The 24,264-nt window shown below is 39.8% G+C and overlaps 1 protein-coding gene across 4 annotated transcripts in view; it reads left to right on the top strand.

Annotated features, from left to right (window-relative positions):
- Positions 1 to 23,884, top strand: part of LOC134639102 (GDNF family receptor alpha-2-like) — a 65,683-nt gene extending 41,799 nt beyond the window's left edge. The window contains exons 5-9 of one of the 4 annotated variants that reach the window (XM_063490150.1): positions 8,213 to 8,325; positions 9,259 to 9,399; positions 14,095 to 14,237; positions 21,677 to 21,706; positions 22,668 to 23,884. In XM_063490150.1, the coding sequence (XP_063346220.1) occupies positions 8,213 to 8,325; positions 9,259 to 9,399; positions 14,095 to 14,237; positions 21,677 to 21,706; positions 22,668 to 22,793 (553 nt within the window). In that variant the 3' untranslated portion in view covers positions 22,794 to 23,884. Of the gene's footprint in view, positions 1 to 8,212; positions 8,326 to 9,258; positions 9,400 to 14,094; positions 14,238 to 15,197; positions 15,990 to 21,676; positions 21,707 to 22,667 lie in introns of those variants that run through there. The other 3 variants (XM_063490149.1, XM_063490151.1, XM_063490152.1) reach the window with 3 other exon arrangements.
- Positions 23,885 to 24,264: the final 380 nt, after the last annotated feature.

Consider the following 24,264-nt stretch of genomic DNA (forward strand, 5'->3'; position numbering starts at 1 on the left):
TTATTAATGCCAACATTATCAATAGGGCTTCCGATTTATCTACTGTACGATCGCTATGTGGTTTTGAATGTGTCAATTAAGGCCGACTCGTTCACTTCTTAATCACTGTTACTTTCAGATTCTCTTTATACTTACAGAGACTTGCTAAAAGCTGCTGCATGTAATGCTTTCTATAAACATTTCCACTGAATCATTTTGCATGTGGCTGATTGTTATTTAATTATTGGTAACAACTGTACATCAGCATTTTGCTTTTTTTTAGGAAAAGTGAATCTACTTGTTTGATGTGTTCACTTTGACTGGTTCGTTTGTCTTTTGGAAACTCAAACAAGTACAACTTTGAACAAACTATTCACTTTTTACCAAAACCCACACTGCTGGACAGCGTGTGCCATATATCAAACATCTTTCAAAATTCAATTTTGTTTTATTTATATATTGCTCATTCACATCTCAAGACATTTTGCAATATGTTGTAAGTTAAATATGGGCCTCTGCAATATTAGATAAGGAACCCCAACATTTCAGCTATGCCCATTGAGGAAGCCCATGACAAACGGAGAGGAATGTCTCATTTTAAACAGAAAGAGATCTTTAGCAGAGCTAGACTCACAGAGGAAAAGCCATCTGTCACAACCATTTTGGGGCTGAGGGGAAAGCGAGCACAGAGCAGAGGAGGACAGAGCGAAGGAAACAACAGGAGAAAACAGAGTGAAGAGAGTAGTTGAGAAGCACTCCTCAGTGCATCATGGGAAGTCTTCCAACATCCTGAGCCTTTAGCAGTTTAACTAAGGGGTGGTTTGGTGTCACCTGATCCAACCCTAACTATAAGCTTCACAAAAAAGGAAAGTTTTAAGCTGATTATTAAAAGTAGACAGGGCGCCTGTCTCCTCAACCCGAGCTTGGAGCTGGTTCCACGGGAGAGGGGTCTGATAGTTGAAGGCTCTACATCCTATTGTACTTTTAGTCTGAGAGCAAAGTGCTCTGTTGGGATGATATGGTACTACAAGGTCTTTAATATGTAATGGGGCCTTATCAGAGAAGAGAAAGATCTTTTAATTGAATTCTGGATTTAACAGGAAGCCAATGAAGAGTACGTAGCTTTCTTGTCCCTGTCAATACTCTGCAGCGTTTTGGATTAACTGAAGTCTTTTTAGGAAGCTTTTAGGACAATGTGGTGATAATAAGGAATTACAGTATTTCAGGTTAGAAACAGCAAATCCATTGACTAGTTTTTCAGTATAATTCTGAGACAGGATGTTTGTAATTTTGCCAATATTAAGTTTCTTTCATATTCTTCAACTCACAACAACAGTCGTCTCAAGGTGCTCATGGACCAGTTTATGTCCGACAATAATTTCACGGACCAGCCTTAAATGTGTTGGATAAATACAACAAAATAAAACCAGTACCGGTACAAAAAAGGAAGATTTATTCATAACACACGGGAAAAGACCCAGGGAAACTGAGTTAATGATAAAAACAACTAAAAAAAATAACGATGAAAACTGATAAAAACCCTGAAAACCATAAATTTCACACCCGACCCTCAACTCTCACGGCCCGGTACCAAACGACTCACAGACCAGTACCGGTCCGTGGCCCGGGGGTTGGGGACTGCTGCTGTAAGGTACACAACCTACAATATTAGAAGAAAAAGCAAGTATTACACAATCCCCTATGTGCAAGCACGTGGCAGCGGTGGAAAGGAAAAAGAGTTTAATAATTACTAATGATTAAATGCAATAGTGGTGTTTAAACACACGGAGGGCAAAAAGAGAAGTAACGCTCAGTGCATCATGGGAAGCCCCCCAGCAGCTTAAGTCTATTGCAGCATAACTAAGGGATGGTTCAAGGTTCCTTACAGTGGTACCAAAGGCCGAGGTAAGAGGCCAGTGAAGTATGTGGTTAGTCACAGTGTGTCTCTGGTTTTTAGAGCTGAATATAATCATTTCAGTTTTGCCAAATTTATAACTTCCCTTAACTGATTGCACTTAACAGAGGCAACAAAACAGAAAACATATTATCAGACTTCCCTTGATGTATTGTTAGAGTTATTACTCACCATGGAAGAAAGAAAACACACTTGATGGGAACTTGGTATGTGTCTTTAAATGAAGTCATAGTCGTTTCTTTTCATAATAACAAAATCAAATCTAACGGTGACAAAGGTATTATTGAATTGAATATTACTCCTGCAGACTTACGCAGTAATTAATCTCTCTGTCACTGGGAGCAGATTGCTTTGTAATGTCACCGGTACAAAATGGGTTCACCAGCAGTGTTTGTACGTTCAATTAAAAAACCAACTCTTTAAACTGAGCAAATGCAGAAGAAAATCAAATCTATCTTTGAAAATTCTGATATTGATTCTTCTTCATATGTTAAGATCCAATAACTCGGCACAGCTAATTTACAGTTTTGTGACCTGTAAAATGACTTTGAATGCATGAGAAACTGAGGCGGTAAAATAAGCACTGATATTAAAGCCAGTTTCCTGGTCAACAAGCAAGGAGCATTACTATCGTCCATACGCAGCTCTCTTCAGATGGTCTATCAGATTTCAAATGGTTTTGATCTTCTGGTTAATAATGCAGGACAAACTGTGTCACCAGCCAGTTTTTGTTGGTTTCAATTCTCTGCTGAGTAAGGGGTTGAAAGGTTGTTTCATTTGACAGCTAAGCTAAACTGCCTTGCGCTTTGACTCATTCCATCTGTGCACAGTTGGCCTTTTAAAGCATTGACTAGGAATCCCAATGAGTACAGTAGATCTAAACGAGGCAGGCCTCTGTCCAGACACATTTTGGAGAAAATAGCAATGGGTGAAACAGACAGTCACCTCTGACTAGCGCCATCTCAGGGTCACCGGCAGAAGCGAAGGGAGAGAAAGCAGGAAAAGGAGACACTGCAAATTGTCTGTTAGTCGTAAGAAAAAATAACTCTGACAGATGTTATTCTATTTTAATCAAAATATATTCATAGCACTCCACTCACAAGGTAAGTGCTTCATTGTTAGGAGTTTCATAATAGTTTTTTGTCATGTATTGAGCGGTGCAGAATAAAAGAGTGTCAAAACGGTTTAATTGTGAAGAAGAAAAAAAACAACAATATTGCCGGGCCGCATTGTTTGCTTTGGCGTTTAACAGCTAGTGACAAAAGAACTGCTGAGTGCTGTCGACCGAACCACGGTCAAATTTACATGCCATGAATTTGCACATGAGCACCTCTAGCTCATGACAATTGGTTTACACAAAAGTGACAACAGGACATTAATGAAGAAGGAGAAGAGAGGAGAAGCGAGGAGAAGATAAGGTCAGATGAAAAAAAAAGAGGCGAAGGGAAGAGGGAGGTAGCAGAGGGGAAACATCTTTTGTTTTTTTCTTATTTGCTTCATGTAAGAGATATTATGTTGGCATCTATTGTGTCATGGTTATTGTTATGCTTTCTGTAGATGACTGAGCGATATGGTTTCTAAAGACTCTCTAGGCTAAAGACTGTGGGAAGCGATAAGAGTGAAAAGCCATAATTTCACATTTAACAGAAAGTATCATCCGTAGAAAAAAACTCATAATTGTAGACAGAGCATAGAGGGGAAATTCTCCAAACCAGCTAGGACTCTCAATGAACTGTTGTATTTCAAATGAAGCTATTAGAAGACTTTGGAGTTTGATAACTGTTTTTCCTTGTTCCTCTCCTCCTTCGCAAGGAAATGGTTTCCAAGACTGACACTCATCTGATTTAAGTCACATTGTTTGTCATGGGCATCGAGTGATAGGAATAAGAATCCATATAAAAAGCCATTAGTTTTCTATTACTGCCAAGCTGGATGGACAGGCACTCAGCGCTCAGCCGAATCACTGTGTTTAAAGTGTCAGGTTGGTTGAAAGAAGTCTACCTCTGTGGGGGCTCCCCCTGCCACTTCCCTGGGGGCTGAGTGGCTGAAATGACCATAAAACTCTGTTGAGCTAGACAGCCTGTAATTTCAGCAGTGAGAGGCGCTTTGCCGAGGTATAATGGAAAGCCCGTGGAAGCCATGAAATGCGCTGCATCCTGGTGTTGGAACACCATTGTCTGAACACTCAGGACACCTCTCTAAACTTTAAATTACTGTTTTTAAGCCATCATTGTCTGAAAGAGCTCTGCTTCTAAAAGAGAAACACGGTGCTTGTTCAGTTTCTTTAATCTTCCGTGGTCTTTGCCATTCTTACAGAAATCTGACGTTCACATTCTGTATTAGTACAAAAGTAAAAGACCTTTTGCCCATAAGATACAGAAAAATGGCGCTTCGAAAGGTTGCTTTGTGTAGGCACAATAGAGTTGTTCTCTCTCCCCTCTGTCGTATCTTTTTTATCATCTGTACCATGATTGTGGGTACAAGTGCCTTTTTCACTCTGAATGGAAATGGTTGAGAGGGGCCTTTGAGTGAGGAGGACAAGTGCTGAGAGGGGTTGCTTTGCATTTGTCTGTGTATGTTCTTTTTTTATTATGAAGGCTACTTACGTATTGTGTGTCGCTATTCGATAGTGCGCGTTTCTGTGTCTACACTCGTCTCTGCGGCGATGGCGGCGCAAGCATAGCATGGTCAGTTTACTGAAGCGAGGTTTCACATGTGATGTTAGCAGCATGTCACGTCGAGAGGCTCTCTGGGGTTATTTGTAAGGAGGGTGGATGGAGATGGAGTAATGAAGTGTGTCTGAGTGGGGTTTGCTGCTGGAAGTCCAAGCGCCTTTTACGCCACACTGGCTACATTTCTGCTATGATGACACAGACACACAAACAGACAGACAGCCATGGGAAATTGTTATATCATTATCCCACATTTAATCTCAGCCAAATATGCTTCTCTCCTCTTTTGAAGACTAGCATTATGGCATATTGGTTTTTAAATCACTGCAATAAAAGAAGACCTTTCTCTCTGAAAGACTATGCTGTGTCCTCTACAAGTTTCACAGAAGACAGTTTTTTCACAGAAGACTATGTTATTCACAAAAAATAAGATATTAAGTATCATTCCATCTTAGTTATTTCAGAAAAAGGTATAAAAATTATAAATATGTGATCAAATACCAATTCCACTCTAGAATATTTAAGTCTAGCAGTGTGTGAAGACAGAGCCATATGTATATTTTTTTACATTAACATTGGCCCTTTTAAAACTATTGTGGTGAACAGTAGTTTGCACCATCAGCATATTGTTCTTGTTTTTTAAATGCGTTGTATTCATGCATCCCTCGTGCATAAATACAATGCTATAAATGCATAACTCTAATTTTCTTACAGCGTAAGTACAGTATGTGTAACTATTCATAAATAATTATAGAGTTTTGCTGTACAAAAGTCAAAATTCACATATCTTTTCATGCTTTTCTTTGAAGAAAACATGTATAAGTTTATATTTTTAGAGGATTTTTATCTCAGACATTTTCAGGCAATTTATTACCTGACTGAACCCATCAACAGGAAAAGACTTCATGTATTTTCCCTGAATGTAAATTTGAGGTAGCTTTATGGAGTCAAGAAGCAGTAAGAGGACAATGCTACTGGCACAAGTGGAGGTACATTTTTACATCTTGTCAGCAGTGGTTGGACAGCAAAACAATAGGAGGGAAAAAAAGGAGCCACAGGAATAAACAGTAATGTGTCTGTTATGGAGAGCTGTATTGGTCGTGTATACAGTGGCAAAGCTGTTCTCAGGCAAATGAAAGACACACTGAAACTTGTCTGACTCCAGCATAGACATATGCAAATGAAGAAACAAGCAAAACAAAACAAAAAAAGACAATAATTTTGTCATGCAAAATAGAAAATAAAATCTTCATCTGAACAAACTGAATAAAAAACTTTAACTAATAAACAACTCAACTTCTTTCTTTTTTTATGACAACTATGAGGAGATCATTGTGCGGTCCTGTTACTTGTTGGATCTTTCTGTGGATTTTAAATCTTCCTGTAGCATCTCTCTCTCTCTCTCTCTCTCTCTCTCTCTCTCTCTCTCTCTCTCTCTCTGTGTTGCCAAAATTCTTCTTTGGAGTTCTGCCGTGAGTGTCTATGTTTCGCAGGAAAATTGACGAGACACAGCTGGTGGATTTTTGACCTCTGATAGATGGTCTTGTCTCTCCAGATGGTCTCATGTCTTGCTGTTGCGGCTGTGTACTATCCTTTCTAAAATTCCAGGGTTTGAGCCTTCATTTGATATGATGAAACCAACATACTGTTTCCAGACTGCTGATTTTGATTTCAGAGTTGATGTCTTGGGCATTGTTAGGTATGAGCTTGGCCTTTCCTTTTTCTGATATCCATACCAAAAGCTGAGGCTTCTTTACCAAGAGGTTCCACCAAGCTTGAGAGTTTTCTTTCTTTCCTTTCAAAGACATGAATATAAAAATGTGGGCTGGTGATTGTTCTTCCTCCGGTGGTAACTGTGCCTTCATGCTGTTTCAAGGCATCTTTCATAATTCTCCAGGTGTATGTTGGAGAGGGTGGTTGAGAGTAGATCCTTGATGATATTCCGACTGTAGTACCAGCTGCCCATGCTGTCATTCAAGAGAATAAGGCTTATATGCTTGTCATACAGGTGTTTGCTGATTCAGACCAGGTTGACGTTATCCTTCCACATGGTGGGTCACAAGGCTGCATGCCACAACCCATCAAAGGCCTTCTTGAAAAAGAGCCCGTAGTGGCTGTAGAGCAGAAGGAACAGCAGGTTATATGCTGTTTGGAAGGTTGGTGGTTCGACCCTATGAGGAAGCACTTGGCGACAGTGGGAAGGAAAAAAACCTTTTAACAGGAAGAAACCTGTGATAGAATCAGGCTTAGGCAGGAGCAGCCAAGTGCCATGATGGGCTGGGGGTAATGGTAGGGAGACAGGACCAAAGACACACTGTGGAAGAGGGCCAGAGATTAAAAACAACTGATGATTAAATGCTTTGTTGTCTTTAAACTAAGAAATTATTAGCTTAGCTTAGCATTAGAATCGAAATAAAGTTTTTATTTCACCAAAATAATAATGAAACCCTTATCTAGAAATATATGTATGTTGTCTGAAAAAAATGCAAAAAGGGGCACATTCATGTGTGGGTCATCAGACATATAAAGGGTGTAATACATATAAATGTGCATATAAATAAAGCATAGTCGCTTTTTTCTGTTTCTTTTCTATATGAGCAAAAAGCGCTGTTAAAATAAAATCTCCAGGCGTTCTCATTGGTGTCTGAGTCCAAGTTCATTTCTTTATGTAATTCAAAATATGTCACAATTATGACAGTGATGTGCTTCTCTTAAATATAATAAAACCCATAATATTTTTTTTCGAAAGCCACCATGACATCTGACAATAACAAAAAACAGAAGAATGAGCTGCTGACAACCATTAAGTTCCTTAGAAGGGAGTGGTTATCAGGTAGTGCTGGGTCACTAGCTTATCAACCATTCAACAACCCAGATAGCATATTTCATCAATACTAAACCTATTCTTCTGTTTATATGTGTGTTTTTGTGTGTTCACTAGGACAACACAGCCCAAGGTAAATTAAGGTACCTTTGAACTTAAGGCCGAAAAAAGTGGTCAGACCAGGTCAGAGGGAATGAGTCATGCACGACTCGGAAAGAAGCAAAGAGGAAAAAGAGAAATGCAGTATGGATTGTGATTCACATTGTGGGCAACTGTGATGTGAACAGTACAGACAGCGCAACTTTACTCATGCTACTCCCAATAAACCTACTTAAGTGGATTAGCAATGCCACCCTGGGGGCCTCCACAGACTTAAAGCCCTTATCACAAACACACCGAAACAAAACATACTATTTTTATCAGTCTCCTTGGTTTATGGGGAAAGTGAGTTCGGGAGATGGTTAAGAGATCCAGGATAAACACAGAAGCTATGGCCAAAAGAGCCATATCATATCTTTTCTCATCTTTATACAAATGCACTACGACTGGGTCTCTGCTGAATATTACTAATAGCTTGTTGGTTGTGAGGCATAAGTGTTTGATATTCATGACACCTGTTGTAGAGGCCTGGGAACAGATGTTGTATATACTTTCCCAGTTTGATGCTGGTCATAATTGGCAGCTGCTCTGTAGAAAAAACTGTGCCAAAAAAATTACACCCAGCTTTTTGTATTTGTGTGTTTTCATCTTTTGCGTGGACTTTATGACTGAGCCTGTGCTTCTCATTCTTTGTCTGTGTTGTGCTTCGTGTTTTTTGTGCAGGTCTAGGCTGGCTGATTACAAAGAGAACTGCGGGATGACTCCACACGCAGCAAACACCTGTCCTAACCAAGACAATCACCAAGCCTGCTTGGCCTCCTTTGCAAGGCTCGTTGGTCAGTACATGGCTACGTTGTGAGAAAAAAATGACGGGTAGTGAAATGTGTGGACACAGAAAGGCAGATTCAGAATGTCACTGTTTTTTTCTACCTTTCACACACATAATGAAATAAAGAAAAATACTCCAAAAACATGAGACAGCGTGCCAGCAGTCCAGGCTGCTTTCATCATCAGGACCAGACAGCGGAGTTAAAACGGATATCTCCACCAGTACCCTGGGCATCAGTTCACTACTAGAAGTAATTAGGGAGCAGAGGCACTGAGAGAGTGTTTACTTAATTAAAACACTTGATGAACATCTGTTTGCTTGCAATAAACGTTAAGTAAACAATATGTACTGACTGGTAGATGCATATTTTTCAGTCTCAGCCAGCAGCAGCTAGGTAATGCTGTGGCAGTACCACAGAGCTTGCTAAAGAAATAAATCTGAAGGTAAATTTATACAAAAGGGCTTTTTCTGATGCTTAGTGGTTGCTGAAGTGTCCATATTTCAGTATCAGTCAGTGCTTCCCCACCATGTGTCATAAATCATGCAGTATGAAGTGATGATATGCCACGGTGGTTCCTGGATTTCTCTGGAAAATACAACACACAGAATGTACCAAACACTCATGACACCAGCTAAAAGCATTGACACATAGAAACATTTGGAAAGTAAAATGCTTTGGTACTGTAGCGCTTTATTCAAACAGGGCACACACTTCCTAAAGCAACTACTTTTCAAAATATTTATAACATAATGGCCACTTTCCATTTAAAATAAAGCATAACACAATTGTTCACCTCCCTGTAAACTCCAACAATGCAGTGCAAACTCATACCTGTGACTAACACCTTGTTGTGCATTTTGTATGCAATTTGCAGTAAATGTAATCCATTATTGTCCATTAGTGACACATAACTGCATTTGTGTGTGGATGCCCTCGCAGGGACGGACGTGACTCCCAACTACGTGGACAGCAGCTTCTCCAACTGGACCATCTCCCCATGGTGCACCTGCAAGGGCAGCGGAAACCAAGAGGAGGAATGTCAGAACTTCCTGCGGTACTTCACCAATAACGCATGCCTAAGTAAGCCGTCACAACTCATGAATTCTCTGAAATGTGTTTTGTAACTGATAGGGGCCAAACAGGCATGTATTATTGATAAAAGCACAAGCCTGCGATGCGGAACTTTCTCTTTCAGCCACGTAAGAGAAGCGAGAGCTGTGAACTTCAGTCTTATGCAACTTTAATGGTTTCATGTCAGATTCTGGTTTTCAGTGTCATTGAGCTCTTCAGCGAGATAACTGTGGATGTGATGTTTTTAAAGTGTGGATGTTGGCGGCATGACTGAATGTGGAAATAACAAGAGATGTGGTTAGAGGGTGTGGGTAATAGATAGCTTTTAGACATCTGAAAATCAAAACGTCTGCATGAAATGAGGTGCTTTAAAATTTTTGCAAATCACTTTTATTTCAAAGAAGAAGAAAAAGTCTTTTGTGTATTTAATAATGAAATAAGGCTAGAAGGATTGCATGTAAATATTTGCCAATGAAGGATTAATGCATGGGTGGATGGACTTGAAATCATTATATAAAATTGTCTGTTAGAGAATTGAATACAACCTATCTGCAGATACCCCTTTATCCACAGATTAAGTTGGAATTAAACGTTCTTAGTTTCTCAGAAGCAAGTAATTTCTTATCATTTCTCATCCCTCCTTTGGGCAAGATCTGCCCAGACTTTAATACAAAAGAAACCATTTGCATGTCATTTTCACATTCAATCTAAGAGAGTTAAAGGGCTTAGGGGAGAAAAATGTCATGAAAAGGAACAGACTAGCGCAAATGGAATAATAGGGAGAGCTAAAATACATATCATCTGTATATCTAATGCATAACATACAGGGTGCAGCGTGACAGAAGGGTTTCTTCAAATATCTTTATGCTTTTTCACCGAAAAGTAAAATATAGCAAGCTCCATCCTTGCTATGGTGTAGCGAGCAATGTCATCAGTACTACAAGACACCATTGCCTTTACCATGTTCTATTGTGTGGATAATGCTTTCAGACCATTTCAATAGATTGCTGGGTTACCGTTTTAGCTGAGTGTGCAGGATGAGGGATGAGGCTGGGAGCTGAGGAGGCGTCTCGAAAAATAACACAAAATGCAGCATCTCCTCTTTGCAGTCGAGGGGAACAGGCGATAAACTTCAACACACCGGGAGGTAGATATACACAAAGTCACAGTGCAGGAAGATGCATATTCAACCCCCTTAATCTGAAAGACATTTAAATAAAATTTCATTCAAGCAAAACAACATAACCATGGCAACTGTAGCATTAGTAAACAAAAATAAAAGTTAAAATTTTTTAAAAAGTTAAAGGAAAAAATGTGAAGGTGTAATGCAAAATTTGGTCATACATGTAAGGAAAAAGAAGAAGTTAAAAAGTAAAACTATTCAATCACCAAGGTCAGTATTTAATTTTAATATGATTGGTCTCTGATGTTTTCTCTCACATTATTTTAACCAGTTCTTATTGTGCAATAGCTTTAATGCCACCACTTCTTGCAGCATGTAGCATTTGATTAGCAGTGACAAAAGCAGCTGCTGTGGCCACAAGTGTTAATTACAGATTCTGGTACATTCAATTCTTTTTGCCCCTACCGACTATCAATAGGTGATTTTACTGTGTACAAAAACAATTTAGTGTTATTGGTGCTGAATAAATACAGCTGTTTGCATGCTAATTGCAGCAGGATGGAAACCCTTCCACAGTGTATATAACCCTGAGTTGGATAAGGAGAGGAAAAAATGGATGGGTGGATATTTTTATGGATGTCTTTCCATTAAAATTTCTAGGTAGTGGCTAAACATCCTTAAAACTGATGAGTTGACAACTTCAGAAACAGCCGAACATCAAGCAAGTGCAACAAATCCAGAGACAGCAGCTGTGATTTGACCTTAATATACTCCACTTCTGCTGAACAATGGTTTTTAATTAGAGAGAAATACTTGAGTCCAACTTCTCAGATTTTCCCAGATTGGGAGTCTCAGTCTGCTTGGAACATCTGCGCAGAAACGCTGTGTCCGGCAAGTTGTTAGTGAGCCAAGTTTTGGTCAGAACAAAGCAGAAAGTCCAAACGTTACTCTTCTCTTTTTGTACACTCAGTCTTATCCAGATATCTAATTTAAAGTTGGCCAGAAAAGTGAGAAATCACAGACCCGAATGTGGTAGAGTTTTGGTTAATTAGCAGCCTGGCCTGCTCGCTCCTCTTTAACTTCAATGCGCACCACTTCTGTTGAAAGAGCTTGCTCTATCTCAGCATCTTGGCAACACTCTTTTTCTAGGAAACCACTTACTCTGCTCATATGTTGCCAGGACATGTGTTGGGGTAAAATTAGTGACCAAGACAAATCTGAAGCTGTTATTTAAAGGTAAAAAACTTTAATTATGACAATAATATGTCACTATATAGACTCTTCTTTTATCTTTGCCATGTATGCAAACTTGATTTATATCTGTTTATATCTTGAGTTAATTGTATTGCATCTTCATTACCAATTTAATTATGTAATTAAATTCTTACAGCTTTAACTGTGCTGTAGATCATGAGAAAATATTTAGTGTAAACCTTTAGATCTTCAGCAGAGTTCATTTTGATACCTCATCCCTCACAGCATGCTTCAAGTGAAATCAGAAAAACATGCTTTAGACGGTTCTTGAACTGTTGCCAATTTTTCCTTACAAGCTCCGGCAAAAACAATGGTCCAACAGAAGACTAGATTAGGATTCCGATTTGTATAAAATATATGGGAGGCCGACAAAGAACATTCCAGCTTAGAGGTATTATGACAGTCAGACCCTGACTCCCCCCTTCCCCTGTCTCTGCTTCTCTTATTCTCTCCTTCCTTCTCATTTCATCTATCCCTGCAGGTGCGACAATACAGGCTGTGCCCAGGGGTTAAAGGAAAGCTTAATATGAGCCGTTAAAAAATGGAATTGCTGTTGGCAATGAGCTTAATCACTCAGTGGAACATTTGGGTGCAGTAAAACATCCTGGGTGGAGGCCCTCCAGCCAACTAGTTTGATCTATGACTTTATTCACCCATTTCACATCTTTGAGGGGGATTGCTAACCATAGCTGACCCTGACAAACAGATGCTTAACATTACAGGTCTTAGCAGCACTCCACTAGCTCTTGACTGCTAGCATTGACATTGTTAGGCCTCGCCAGTGAACTCGATTTTTCTCTGAACCACTCTCCTGCTTTCTAGCAGAAGCCCAAATTGTCAGTGTCGACCAGCATAAAAAAATATGAAGTGTGCTCTTCTGTGTGTTTTGTGTGCAAGTGAATGTGCATATGTGTACCTCTGTGAGTGTCTTTGCTGTGCAAATACTTGCGTGTGCGTGTGTCTGTGTGTAGGCGGACCAACAAATGTGACAGACAAATTTATATGGCCAAGCACCGGTAGTACTAGGGACTGTGTAGCCATCTGATTATGCATGTGCATTCCACAACTATCCTATTTGTCCTTTGTGTGGTGGTGTGGAAATGCCATTTCTCCTTTGTTTGGGAATGTTTTGAATTTGATCAGTCACATAAATCTATTCAAAGTCATCTCTGCATGCTGACCTTATAATGGAGGTGGTTGCCAAGCAATTACATGCCTTGCCTTCTCTCTGGCTGAACAAAGAGAAACAAGCCTTGTGTTTTAAACGGATGAGTGGTGAAAAGGTACTCAGCGCCTATTTTTACCATATCTAGCTGGAAAGCTGCTTGAACAGGGATTTATCACATTTCTACAGAGACACACACATGCACTTAGACACAAAATTAAACACATGTGTACAGCACATCTGCAGGCGCTGATATGCTAGGGCTCGTGTTTATTCACATGCTGTCCTCTGTTTGAACTAGTTGATTTGCCTCTTTTAAAAGATTGTATTGCTTTTCATGCTAACAAACAAATTATAACTCATCTTTGCAAGTGTGGACATTTTAGCACTATTTAGTCAGCTCGTAGCAGTTTGAGAATGGCTGTTGCATCATAAGAGAGTTTTTTGTAATATGCATAAATCCAACATAAAGCAAAGTTGGTTGTATTTGATAAATATAATCTGTTGTGTCGCCGCAGGATTCACTTGTAAAAGATCATAGAAAACACAGATTAATTCGTGATACAGTTCTTTCGTGACTTGCTCCTAATCTAAATGCTGTCACACTGCAAGACAATAATCTGTGATAGATCACAACATCTGTGTAAATGGAAACTTTAAAAAAATGCTCAAAAAGGCAAAAAGGAAAATGTATTTATTGACTTCATTTATAATGCATGAAATACAATTAATTAGCTCTCAGATGCTTGGCACAACTGTATCAATAATGTATCGCTAGAGGAAGTGATTCAATTTATTGCCTTATCAATATTTTGTGCCGCCGCTAATAAATAGCATAAATATGCGAGGCAGTCAAAAAGGAAGGCATAACTTACAAAATAAAACATAAGGCACTGCTTAGTAATGACAGACAAAACTCTGATAGCAATTTGTGATTAGTTTGGCATATTACTCTGAAGCTTACTGACAAAGCAAAAAGACTGGCTCTCTGTGCTCTTTCTGCTCCATCCTTCTTCAATCTCACTCAGCCTTGCCTCATTCCTTTAGTTGCCAAAGATTGGGCAGGGTACCAAAAAGTTGACTTAGAGCTGTCTGTCTGCTAGCTGGCTTCTTGCTGGGATGGCAGTCAAACCCAAATGACTTTATGTCTCTGTCCCTGCAGGAAATGCCATTCAGGCCTTTGGTTATGGGATAGACAACACACAGAACAAAAGTGGGCCTGTCCCAGGCCCCTCAGCGACACCGAAGCCAGACCCTGTATCGACACAGGAGATCTCAGAAAATCTCCCCGTGACTATCCCAAAGGTAAAAGGTTCTCATTGTTTCATTACATGGGAGATTTTACATGTAGATGTTAAATGTGATGGCAAAATGTGATTTAGAGTTTTTATTTACTGCCTGCTTGGCAATTGGGTACGCTCTACAGTTTGAAGGCTACTAATATGAAGCTTGTGCGTATGTTCAATAAGCAAGATCTGTAATCACTCATCTGCTTGCTTTCCCAGGGGTTCGACTGCTAGTCTATTCTTTACATTGCTCCCACTTTCCCACGCTGCCAAACTCAATACTGATCATTACAATCCATATTACAGTCATTACAATCATTACTGTAGACCAATAATCTTCTTGCCCGCCTTCTTTGAGCCAATCAGCCTCCACTCTGCATGCATTAAAACTCACTGCAATGTGCCTGATCATGCAACAGCTAACAATCATGTTTTGTTTTGTTTGTTTTTTTTATTCTGTACCCTGTCACAGTAAGATCGCTGTTTTTAGGGGAGGTTCTGTGCTAAATCTTATCAATGCTGGGATTCCTTTCTGCCATGATGGCTCATCTTATCAGCAAATAGATCTCAAGAAATCATATTTAATTCTTTCAAATGATCTCTCCTCATTGAACTTGCAGTTGATCGTGACACATTTAGGTCAACTCACTGTAAAAGTTAAATAGATGTGGATGTTGCTTTTTTTTGTTTTTTGTCACATCAAAAATATACATTTTCATCTCTTTCCTGCAACTTCTCTGCATACATTTGATCAAATGGACCAACTGCAAGGAGAATCACAAAAATACTCCTCCGCTGTCTCTTTTGTACAGTGGCAAATAATAAAACTCAACGTGCTGCACCGTTCACATTCGCATCACATACAATCTCTATGCTTGTTAAAGCAATTGGCACATCAAAACAGCCGCTTTATGATAACACAGTTTATGCTACACCCAAGATGATGACATGTGGTTGAAATATTATATTTTTCTTACAGACAAAGAAAGAGTGAAAGGAATGGGAGGTGGAGGCTTAATCTGGATTAGAGGTTCTAAAATACTGGCCCAGGGCCTGTTCTCTGCTGAATGCTGTCTACTCTGAAGACTGCAGTCAACTCAACTATAACTAGGTTCACTGTCTGGAGCAGAAAAACATTACAACTTTTTTTTTTATGCTGTGCTGCACAAATGCATAGCTCCTTGTCTTTTAACATAACTCTTCTTCATTTTCTCTTCAAATAAGTGTAAAAATGACAGAATTAAATTATCCACCAAAGAATCCTTCTTTTTATCAGTCTCTCTGCTACTAAACAGAAATATTTCACTTTACACTATAGGTCGAGAAGAGGCTTTTCTTTTTATCTAGCTGTTGAGTTAGGTTAGTTTTCACAGTGAATTACGGCTGTGTTTTACAGATGTATTTTAGATGTTCTGTGCAGCTTTCTAAAGTAAGAGTAATGATGCTTTTCACCTTTGCAGGAGACCCATGTACCCATGTTTGGCAGCGGTATAAAACTCTGCTTTATAAAATATTCTGCTGCTGATGTTGTTGTTCATGTCATTTTTCAGTGACTGTTACATATCCAAATCCAAGTAATGTGCACGGTTTAGGAATGCAAATTTGTGTTCTGAATGAACGACTACCATTAAGACATTTCGCATCAGAGCCGTTAAATGTTCACCCTGCAACTGAGTCATGCAGTTTTGTGCTTTGCACACAAACCCTCGTTGATTGCAACACAGGAAATTAAAACCTTATGTCGTGATCACTGCATTTGAGCCTTGTTTTTGGTCTTGAATTTTTAGTTAATATGTTAAAGTTTGAGTTTCTGCTTTGTTTCTCTTATTTCTGTTTAGAAAGTTTAGATTTTTGTTTATTTTATTTTCCAAATCCATTTTTTCCCTATTATTATTCCACTGCTGTGCTTTCTGTTTGGTTGTTTTGGAGTTTGCATTATTGCAAACTCCAAAAAATATATCAGCCTAATAAAACAACTTTTTTGTTCATTCGGTCTACCTTGTGCATGCTATTTTGGGTCCAAGTTCTGCAAACCTTGGACCCAGCAGTAGAGTCTGAATAGCAGCAGGTGGCTTTCTCATTTTTTGAGAAGGATTTTGGAACTGAATATGAGCCTATCTCCAGAGGGGCTTACCAAGGCAATGGGAGCCTCAACCAGTAGTTGTACTCCTGAGGGAAGCCATACCTCAAGGCTACCAAGCCCGCAGGTCCAACTTCCACCAGAAGTCAAAGTGGGTTAAGTGTGCAGCTAGATTGCCTGCCACCTGCTGTTGCTCCTGTCAACTGCCCAAACCAGCGTTTAAATCTCTACCATCTTCAAAGAGGGACTGCAGCCCTTGGCAAAACTGCCGATTGCAGCCTCAGCAGCCACTTCCTCCGCCTGCGTGTTTTCCCAAACTCTGTGCCCTGAGTTCCTTTTTTTTTTAAATTCTGGCTACCCCGTGACCATGTATACTGTGTCCAAACCAGTATCCCCTGTGAGACTGGGGTCCCTAAAACTCTGCCTGTGTGTCCTAACCTGTCCTAGCTGAGTGTCCTGTGGTGACAAAGCTGGTGCAACCCAAGAGTCCTGTGCCTAAGCAAGTAGAGCTTGAGGCAGGCTTATTTGAGGTGATTGGCCAATCTCACCAACACCTCAACCACCTGAGGAACTTCATTGCCTCCACTGGACACCTGTCTCATTACACTTCAGTTTCCACTTACCTGATTGCCCCCTTGTGCATAAATAGTCCTGCATCTGTTGTAGTTACAAGTGCCCCTCCATCGTGTTCTCCTGTGATTCCGTTGGATTTCTTTTGGCTCATTTTTGGACTTTGTGTCTCCGCATCTTCAAGAAAACAGCTCAGTTTTTGTTCATTTAGTCTTCCTTTTGTGTCTTTGGATTTCAATTCTGTAAAACCTGACACCCTAAAAATGTTGCAAAGAGGAAAATTAATGAATAAGCACAGCTGATAACATTACCAGTGTGTATATTACCGAAAGGTAGAGAAAGAGAGAGAATAGCAGAGGGGGAATGGGTGGTGAAACCGCTTTCTCCAAAGGTTTTGTGTGTGTCAGTATTGATGCACTGCTCAGTGCCTGTCTCACTGCAGCATGGTGTTTAATTTATTGTAAAAATGGTAATTAGGAAACAATAAGACGTGTGATTACTCAAGCAGGAAGTTTATAATTAGAGAGGGAGCTGGTAGCGACATTTTGGGCGGCCCTGAGTTCTCAGACAACTATGCCTGGCAATTAAAACTTGTCAAACTTCCATGGCAGATAAATTGGGGGTGTGTTGTTATGGTATGAGTCCTCTTGGCAGAAGACTGACTGTCCAGAGCTGTAAATCTCACTGTGGCTCATTGAGTAAACATGTGGTCTGAAGCTTGGTCCTTTGAGCACTGTAAAGATGCATCCATATTTAGGTATAACTGAGCAGTGCCATGCTCCCAACTCCAGTGGTGAGGTTACGCACGTGATATTGGTGTACCCAGTTTAAATGTGCATTACAACAAACTGATACAGTTTCTAAAGCAAACTAAGTCTGTTTTGAATGGCAGTTATCACTTGTTTACAGGGTCATGTCACCAGTATGCAAGGTCTTCCACCAACCATTTGGCCCTTAAAACCTCATGTGTTTGGAAGTTTTGTTGGCATACTGATTATGTTCATTTGTACACACTGTTTGGTTAAGGCACCAAAATTACTTCTCTGGGAAGGCACTAAAGTCATTTGATTACTCTTTGGAAACAAGATTTTAGTTTAGATTAAAACACACCATTTCACATCACTAAACACGTATTACAAAGCTCAGTGTTCCAGGTGATGAATAAGCATCAATCCAATATTTGTATCAGTTGTTATTCCTGTACCGCCTTAAAAAAGCTACTTTTTTTTAAAAGTGAGTGAGCAGCTCTGTTAAATTCAGCTCTGTGTTTTTAAATATTTATGTACTATGCCAGCAGTGTACTGGTGGCAAACAGTTCTAAGAGTTTATGGAGGGAGCTAACTGCAAACAGTTAGCAGTTTTGAGGTATTTCATGTCCGCTACATCAAATTTTCTTTGCAGTAGTTTGTGGATTGATGATGGGTGAAAAGCTCAGACGAGTTTTCCTTGTCAGCTTCTCTCCCTCTCAGTCTCACACTTGTTATGTTCATTATTTATTGGACCTGCTTTAACATACCAGGTTGTCCTCGGCTCCACTCTGTGCGTGAGGAGATGCACACATGTAAAACTGGGAGAAGACAAAGGCAGCAAAGTGCAGTATATTAAGGTGAAATTAAACAAATGGAAAAAGAATCACTGTTCATTTGCGTTATGCTGGTGCTGATTAAATTATTTCACTAATAAACACAGTTTCAGTGAATAAGCTTGCATCTCTTTATTAGCCATATTGTGCTTTATGAAGTTTGGAAAGTAATGTTTAAGTTCAGCCCGACGTTGCCTTACACAAGATTATCTTATATCAGTACTGCAAATGAAAAAGTTGAACTGGTGCATCCCTGATCAACTGCAGATTTAACATGTACTTATTCCCACAACTGCAAAAGCATCACTCGATCTGGATTACTTTCTGTTTATTGTGATTACTATTGATGATAACGTACCATCTTGGCTACAGGCAGGTACCAGGAGGGTGTCTACTAGTCATATCTATGGGACAGATTGCAAATTATAACTGGCCATTCAATGGGCTGATAACGGTCAAAGTGGGTACTATCTTTTTGCTTCTATGTAGTAGCTCTAATATGAACTCAAAGGATTTGGCTAAAAATAGACCACTCTGCATAAAGCAGTTTAATACTTTAAGTCATTTATATATGACACAAACAACAATAATATATGTTAAATCACACAAGTCTATGTGTACGAACGCCTGGAATCTCAGTGCAGGTGTACAGAAATCTGATGTTTACTGAATTTCCAAAATATTCGTGTATCTCAATAGGATAAGCCCTCATTTAATGCCAAGGACTCGGTTCCAATCTCAGCAGGAGATATTATATTATTGCTCTCTGCTGTAGGTAGATACGCATTTTTATTTAAATCTATTACTGTGTAAAAGGATATGACTTTAAGAAAGATAAGATATATATATATAGTCAGTTATTTGAACACTTAGTGGTTAAAATTCTGTTGAAACATCAGGTAAGTTTGATTTAGACATCAAACAAGTTCACTGTGATTTTAGAGGGCTTTGAACCCAAATCAAGGGAAAAATGTTCAGTGGGAATGACATTTATCATAGATTGGATGGTTTGTGAAACCTTATTCAGTAAACAATCAGTCAGAGATCTTTAAGTGGTGACCATTATATAAAAGTAACAGATAATTCACCATGACCATCACTGGCCACTTCACTAGGTACACCTGTTCAAATGCTTGTTAAGGAATATGTTCAATCAACTAGTCACATGGCGGCAAGTAAATACATTTAAGCATGTAGATATGGTCAAGAACTTCAAACCAAGCATAAGAATGAGGAAGAAAGGTGGCGTTGAACATGGCTTCGTTTTTGGTGCCAGATGAGTACTTTCTGAGACTCTACAGAGATTTTACTGGCATTTTCCCCAAACAACCATCTCTAGGATTTACAGAGAATGGTCTAAAAAAGAGAAAATATACAGTGAGCAGTCATTGCCTGGATGAAAATGCCTTGTTGATGGAGAAGGTCAGAGGAGAATGGCCATACTGCCTCAGGCTGATAGGTAGGCAACAGTAACTCAGATAACCACTCGTTACAGCCAGTTTATGCAGACGACCTTCTCCGAATACACGTCAAACCTTGAAAGCTGGTGGGCTACAGCCGCAAAACACCACTCCAGTTGCCACTGCTGTCAGTTAACAGGAAACTGAGGGAGGCCAAAGCGCACCACGTTCACACAGTTTCACCAAAATTGGAAAAGATTGGAAAGATGTTGTGAGTTGTTATGAAATGTTATGAGTATGGACATTCAGATGGTAGGGTCAGAATTTGTCATGAACAATATGAAAACATGGATCTGCCTTGGTTCAATAGTTCAGGCTGTTGGTGGTATAATGCAGTGAGGGATGCTTTCTGGGCATTTTTCCAGCTCTTTAACACAAATTGAGCATTGTTTAAATGCCACAGCTTACTTCGGGTTAGTTACTGACCATGTCCATCCCTGTATGGCCACATTGTATTGTTCTTCTGATGGTTGTGTTGGGATGTGGTGGAACGGGAGATTCACATCATGCATGTGCAGCAACTGCTTGATTCTATCAGGTCAATGTGGACCAGAATCTCTGAGGAATCTTTCCAACACCTTGTTGAATTTGTGCCATGAAGAATTAAAACAGCTCTGAAGACATTGTGGAACTGGCAAGGTGTAACTAATGAAGTGGCCAGTGAGTGTACGTTGACAACAGACCCTCATTAGCAGATTTTTGTACAGCTTGCTTTTTTCCCCACACCTTGTGCCTTCCTTCAAATGACTGAATGTTACTATGCGATGCCATTTCAGACCAATTACCTTCACATTTACCAAACTTGTGTTCAAATGTACAGGAAGTGCCTACTGTTTCTACAGTTTTAGCAATGTGTTTCTTTAAAAATTTTAATTTTATTAAAAGCAACTCGTGCAAGTGATCAGTCTCCACGCCCACATTACACACACCAAAACACACACACTCAGCTCGCAGGCAGCGGAAGGCTAGTGTTGTCTGTGCTCTCATGTAACCCTGTCACTGTTGATTTTCAGCTCAATTGAATGGAACTGACTGGTGGAAAAAGGCTACATAACTCAGGGTTACTCAATAAGTATCCCGTTTCGCTGCAAATTTGACAGTGAATGAAAACAAGTGCTGTCTAGATGTGTGTTTACCACTTAAATGACAAGTCCCGTGCGTTTTTAACAGTTTAAATAAATGCTTTTGTTTCTCTCGTTCTCTCTGCCTGTAAACAAATAAGGACATTTCGACATTGTCTGTATTCTGTCATGTATATGCATGTGTTTGTGCTTTATCCCTTTGTTCATGTGTGTGCAGCTTATCACAAGCCTGAGTGTATGTGTGGATATTGGCTGCAGCTAGAGATCTGGACTCATGTCAACAGGCTGCTGCCACACATCACTGCCCTTGCTAATTAATTGGCTTTTAGTCGCGGATGTGTTTGGTGCATTGTCAGGCTACCCAGTGCTGCTCCTCCGCGTGTGCACCCCTCTTTTTTGGCAACTGTCATTTCAATCATTTCTTTGTAAAGTGCGAATTCACAAACACAGGTACTGTGATAACTGCAGCTACTGGAAACACCTCCTTTGTCTCCCTCGTTCTCCCTCTTGCATCCTTCTTCACAGAAGCAAAAATATGGCTGTCTTGTTAAAATAACTCAACAATTTTCTCGTTTCATTATTTATTTTCTCATTTATGTGTTGCCTCGTTCTGGTGGAAGACGAAGTGCTGGTAGATAACATCGTAGTAAACCTTTTTCTTTTCTTTTTTTTTCCTGTGCACAGCGAAATGGGCGAATACATGGTGAAGATGAGGTGAGGGGAAGGTGGAGGAGGGGGAAAGAGGAGGAGAAAATGTTTCATGTTCCTTATGATGTGCCTCTGTATTGCTGTGCAGGACTGAAAATGGTACCTTTGCAAATTGAGCAGGACTGCTTTAACTTGAAGGCAAATGGTTATGCTTTGTGTTACAGAAATCCGAGAAAATTGAAAAAGTATTCAAAATGCTAACAATTTTATGGAACGGCACATAATAAAACCCATTGTAGTGCGGGTATAACGGTGGAACTCTGGAGGCCACAGAATTTAATATCTGTGCTGATTCCCACTCGTCTCCGCCATAATGTGAACAGTGTGGGAAAATAAACTTCACAAGTTTATTCTCTCTTGTGCATAAGAATAAACACTGTAGCATTTTGATTGTGCACACTCAAACAAGGGGTCTTGCTTTCTTGGGCCTCCACTTGCTGTAAGATTTGCCTCATGAAATATTGAAAAGAAATCCATAGCCGCCGCTGGCTTCTGTAGTGTGTGTTTGGCTTCGTGGCATGTTTTTCTTGTAAATAAAGTCTGTAATGATAGCTTTAAAAACTGTTTAGAGACTTGCTGGCACAGCCTAAAAGAGTTTTTGAGAAGAAAAAAAAAGAAAAAGTGCACACAAGAAGCTTTCCTTTGTTGCCAACTTGTTTAAGAAGCAAGGAGCATACTAAGCAGCACGGGCTTGAAATATACTTCACGTATCAAAACGTTTGGTGGATCAAACACTTAATGTTCATGCCAAAGTGGATGTACTGCGGATGTCATTTCTTGCTTTGACTTTTTGAATGTTTTCTCTTCTTCTCTTTAGCAGTGAGCCTGTCCTCTCTCATTTCCCTCCTGTCCTGTCTGACCTCTCTCTTATCAAATGCCAGAACAGGAAAGCAGCATGAATTGTGAGTCATGTCTAACCTTTTGCGGATCTCTCTCTCCCTCTGTGTGTCCCTCTCTATCTGCCCAGTATCACCAACCAAGAGGTGGTGTCGTGGACCTGGGAGAGGATCACTCTTCTTGTCTCTATGCCAGTGTCTGGGCTCTGCTTCCCAGCCTGGCTTTGGCTCTGGTCCTGGCCCAGCATGCCTTATAGGAGCGCCAGGAGGAGAAAAAAGAGGTCATCCACCCACAAGCTGATCCCAAATGCAGAAGGTGTTATTCCTGAGACTGATATTAAGAAGGCTGAATCTCTGGACAGTTGACATGGATGGCATTTACGAAAGAGAAAAACAAAAGGCCGAGAGAGGTGGAAATGACTGAAATTTTATAACTGTGAATTTGTTGTTCATTTATCGTATCATTCGGGCAGACCGCAACTGTGATGGAGCACATGGCTTTACAAAAGACCCTTGGTATGAGAGGCCACGAAGGCCGCTCTCTGACTGAGTCACGAAAAAAACCCGGAGGACTGAAGCTGCTCATGTCAGAGACTTCTGCACTTTTCTCACCAAAGGAGGGCGAGAGGGGGGGGAATGAACAACACAATTAAAAGAAGGCAAGGCAGGATTGGCAGAAAAGAAATTGTTGCAAAGAGAAAAGGAGTGAGCTTGAAGTAAATGTCATATAGTGAGATGGGAAAAAAAGAAGGAATCTTTTTTATTTGCTTTGGGTCTTGAACTTGTTCTTGACTTAATCTTCTCTTGGATGAACAGACCGCACATTTAGAGGCATGGATGGGGGATGATTACGTTCTGTTTCTTCAAATCTAGTGTAAACTCTAAATTGTAAAGCCTACTCAATGTTCTAAGTGTTGGTATAGTATCTGTGACCATAATCAATCTACAGTACCGAGCTTTCATTTGGGTGCTACAGTATACCTTTTAAGCAGGCAGCGAAAAGAGCTAAAGGCGGCCGTGTTAAACAGTTAATGGATTTATGGTCATTTAAGATGTTGTTGATAATTGTGGGTGTTCGCCATATGTCCACCCGCACACGTGTATATTTCTGTCTCTATGTATATAAACAACACTTTTTCTTTCATTCAGCCTAATGATATCTAGTACCTTTAAAGGACATTATAGTATGCACAGGTGACTCTGTATTGGTACTGAAGGAAGGATTTCATTATCTGCATTTATATTTGTCTATTAAGGTTTGATCACAAAGAATGTATACAGGGATAAAATTAAACGAGCTCCAACTGCTTGAAAAAGCCATAATCTGTGTGTGAATATTGTAATATTTGTTTACTGTGTGTGTCTGTGTGTGTACAAACTCATTACAATGTGTGAATGGGTTTACAAGCAGGAGAAAAGTAGCTTGTGAGGAGCATTTTGAATTGCCCATGTGGGGGTTCATTTTGCCCCGTCAGACAGCAGAGGTTATGATGCATATTGTAATTGGAGAGTAAAATCACCCTCCAGTTCTGGTAAGCGTTTTTGGGAACTTCCAGCTCTGTTGTTCCCAATTTTAAGGGTCTCTGAACTTTTTCTTCATTTAGTTTTTGTCCAGAGGAGTGGATAAGAGTGATAACAGCCTCTCACTAACAGATTGGGCCTGTTTGAGTGTGTGTGACTGCCTCTTATTATTGATGATTATTATTAGTATTATTAACACAGACATGT

The sequence above is a fragment of the Pelmatolapia mariae genome, linkage group LG12 (genome assembly GCF_036321145.2).
Source record: "Pelmatolapia mariae isolate MD_Pm_ZW linkage group LG12, Pm_UMD_F_2, whole genome shotgun sequence".
Taxonomy (NCBI): domain Eukaryota; kingdom Metazoa; phylum Chordata; class Actinopteri; order Cichliformes; family Cichlidae; genus Pelmatolapia; species Pelmatolapia mariae.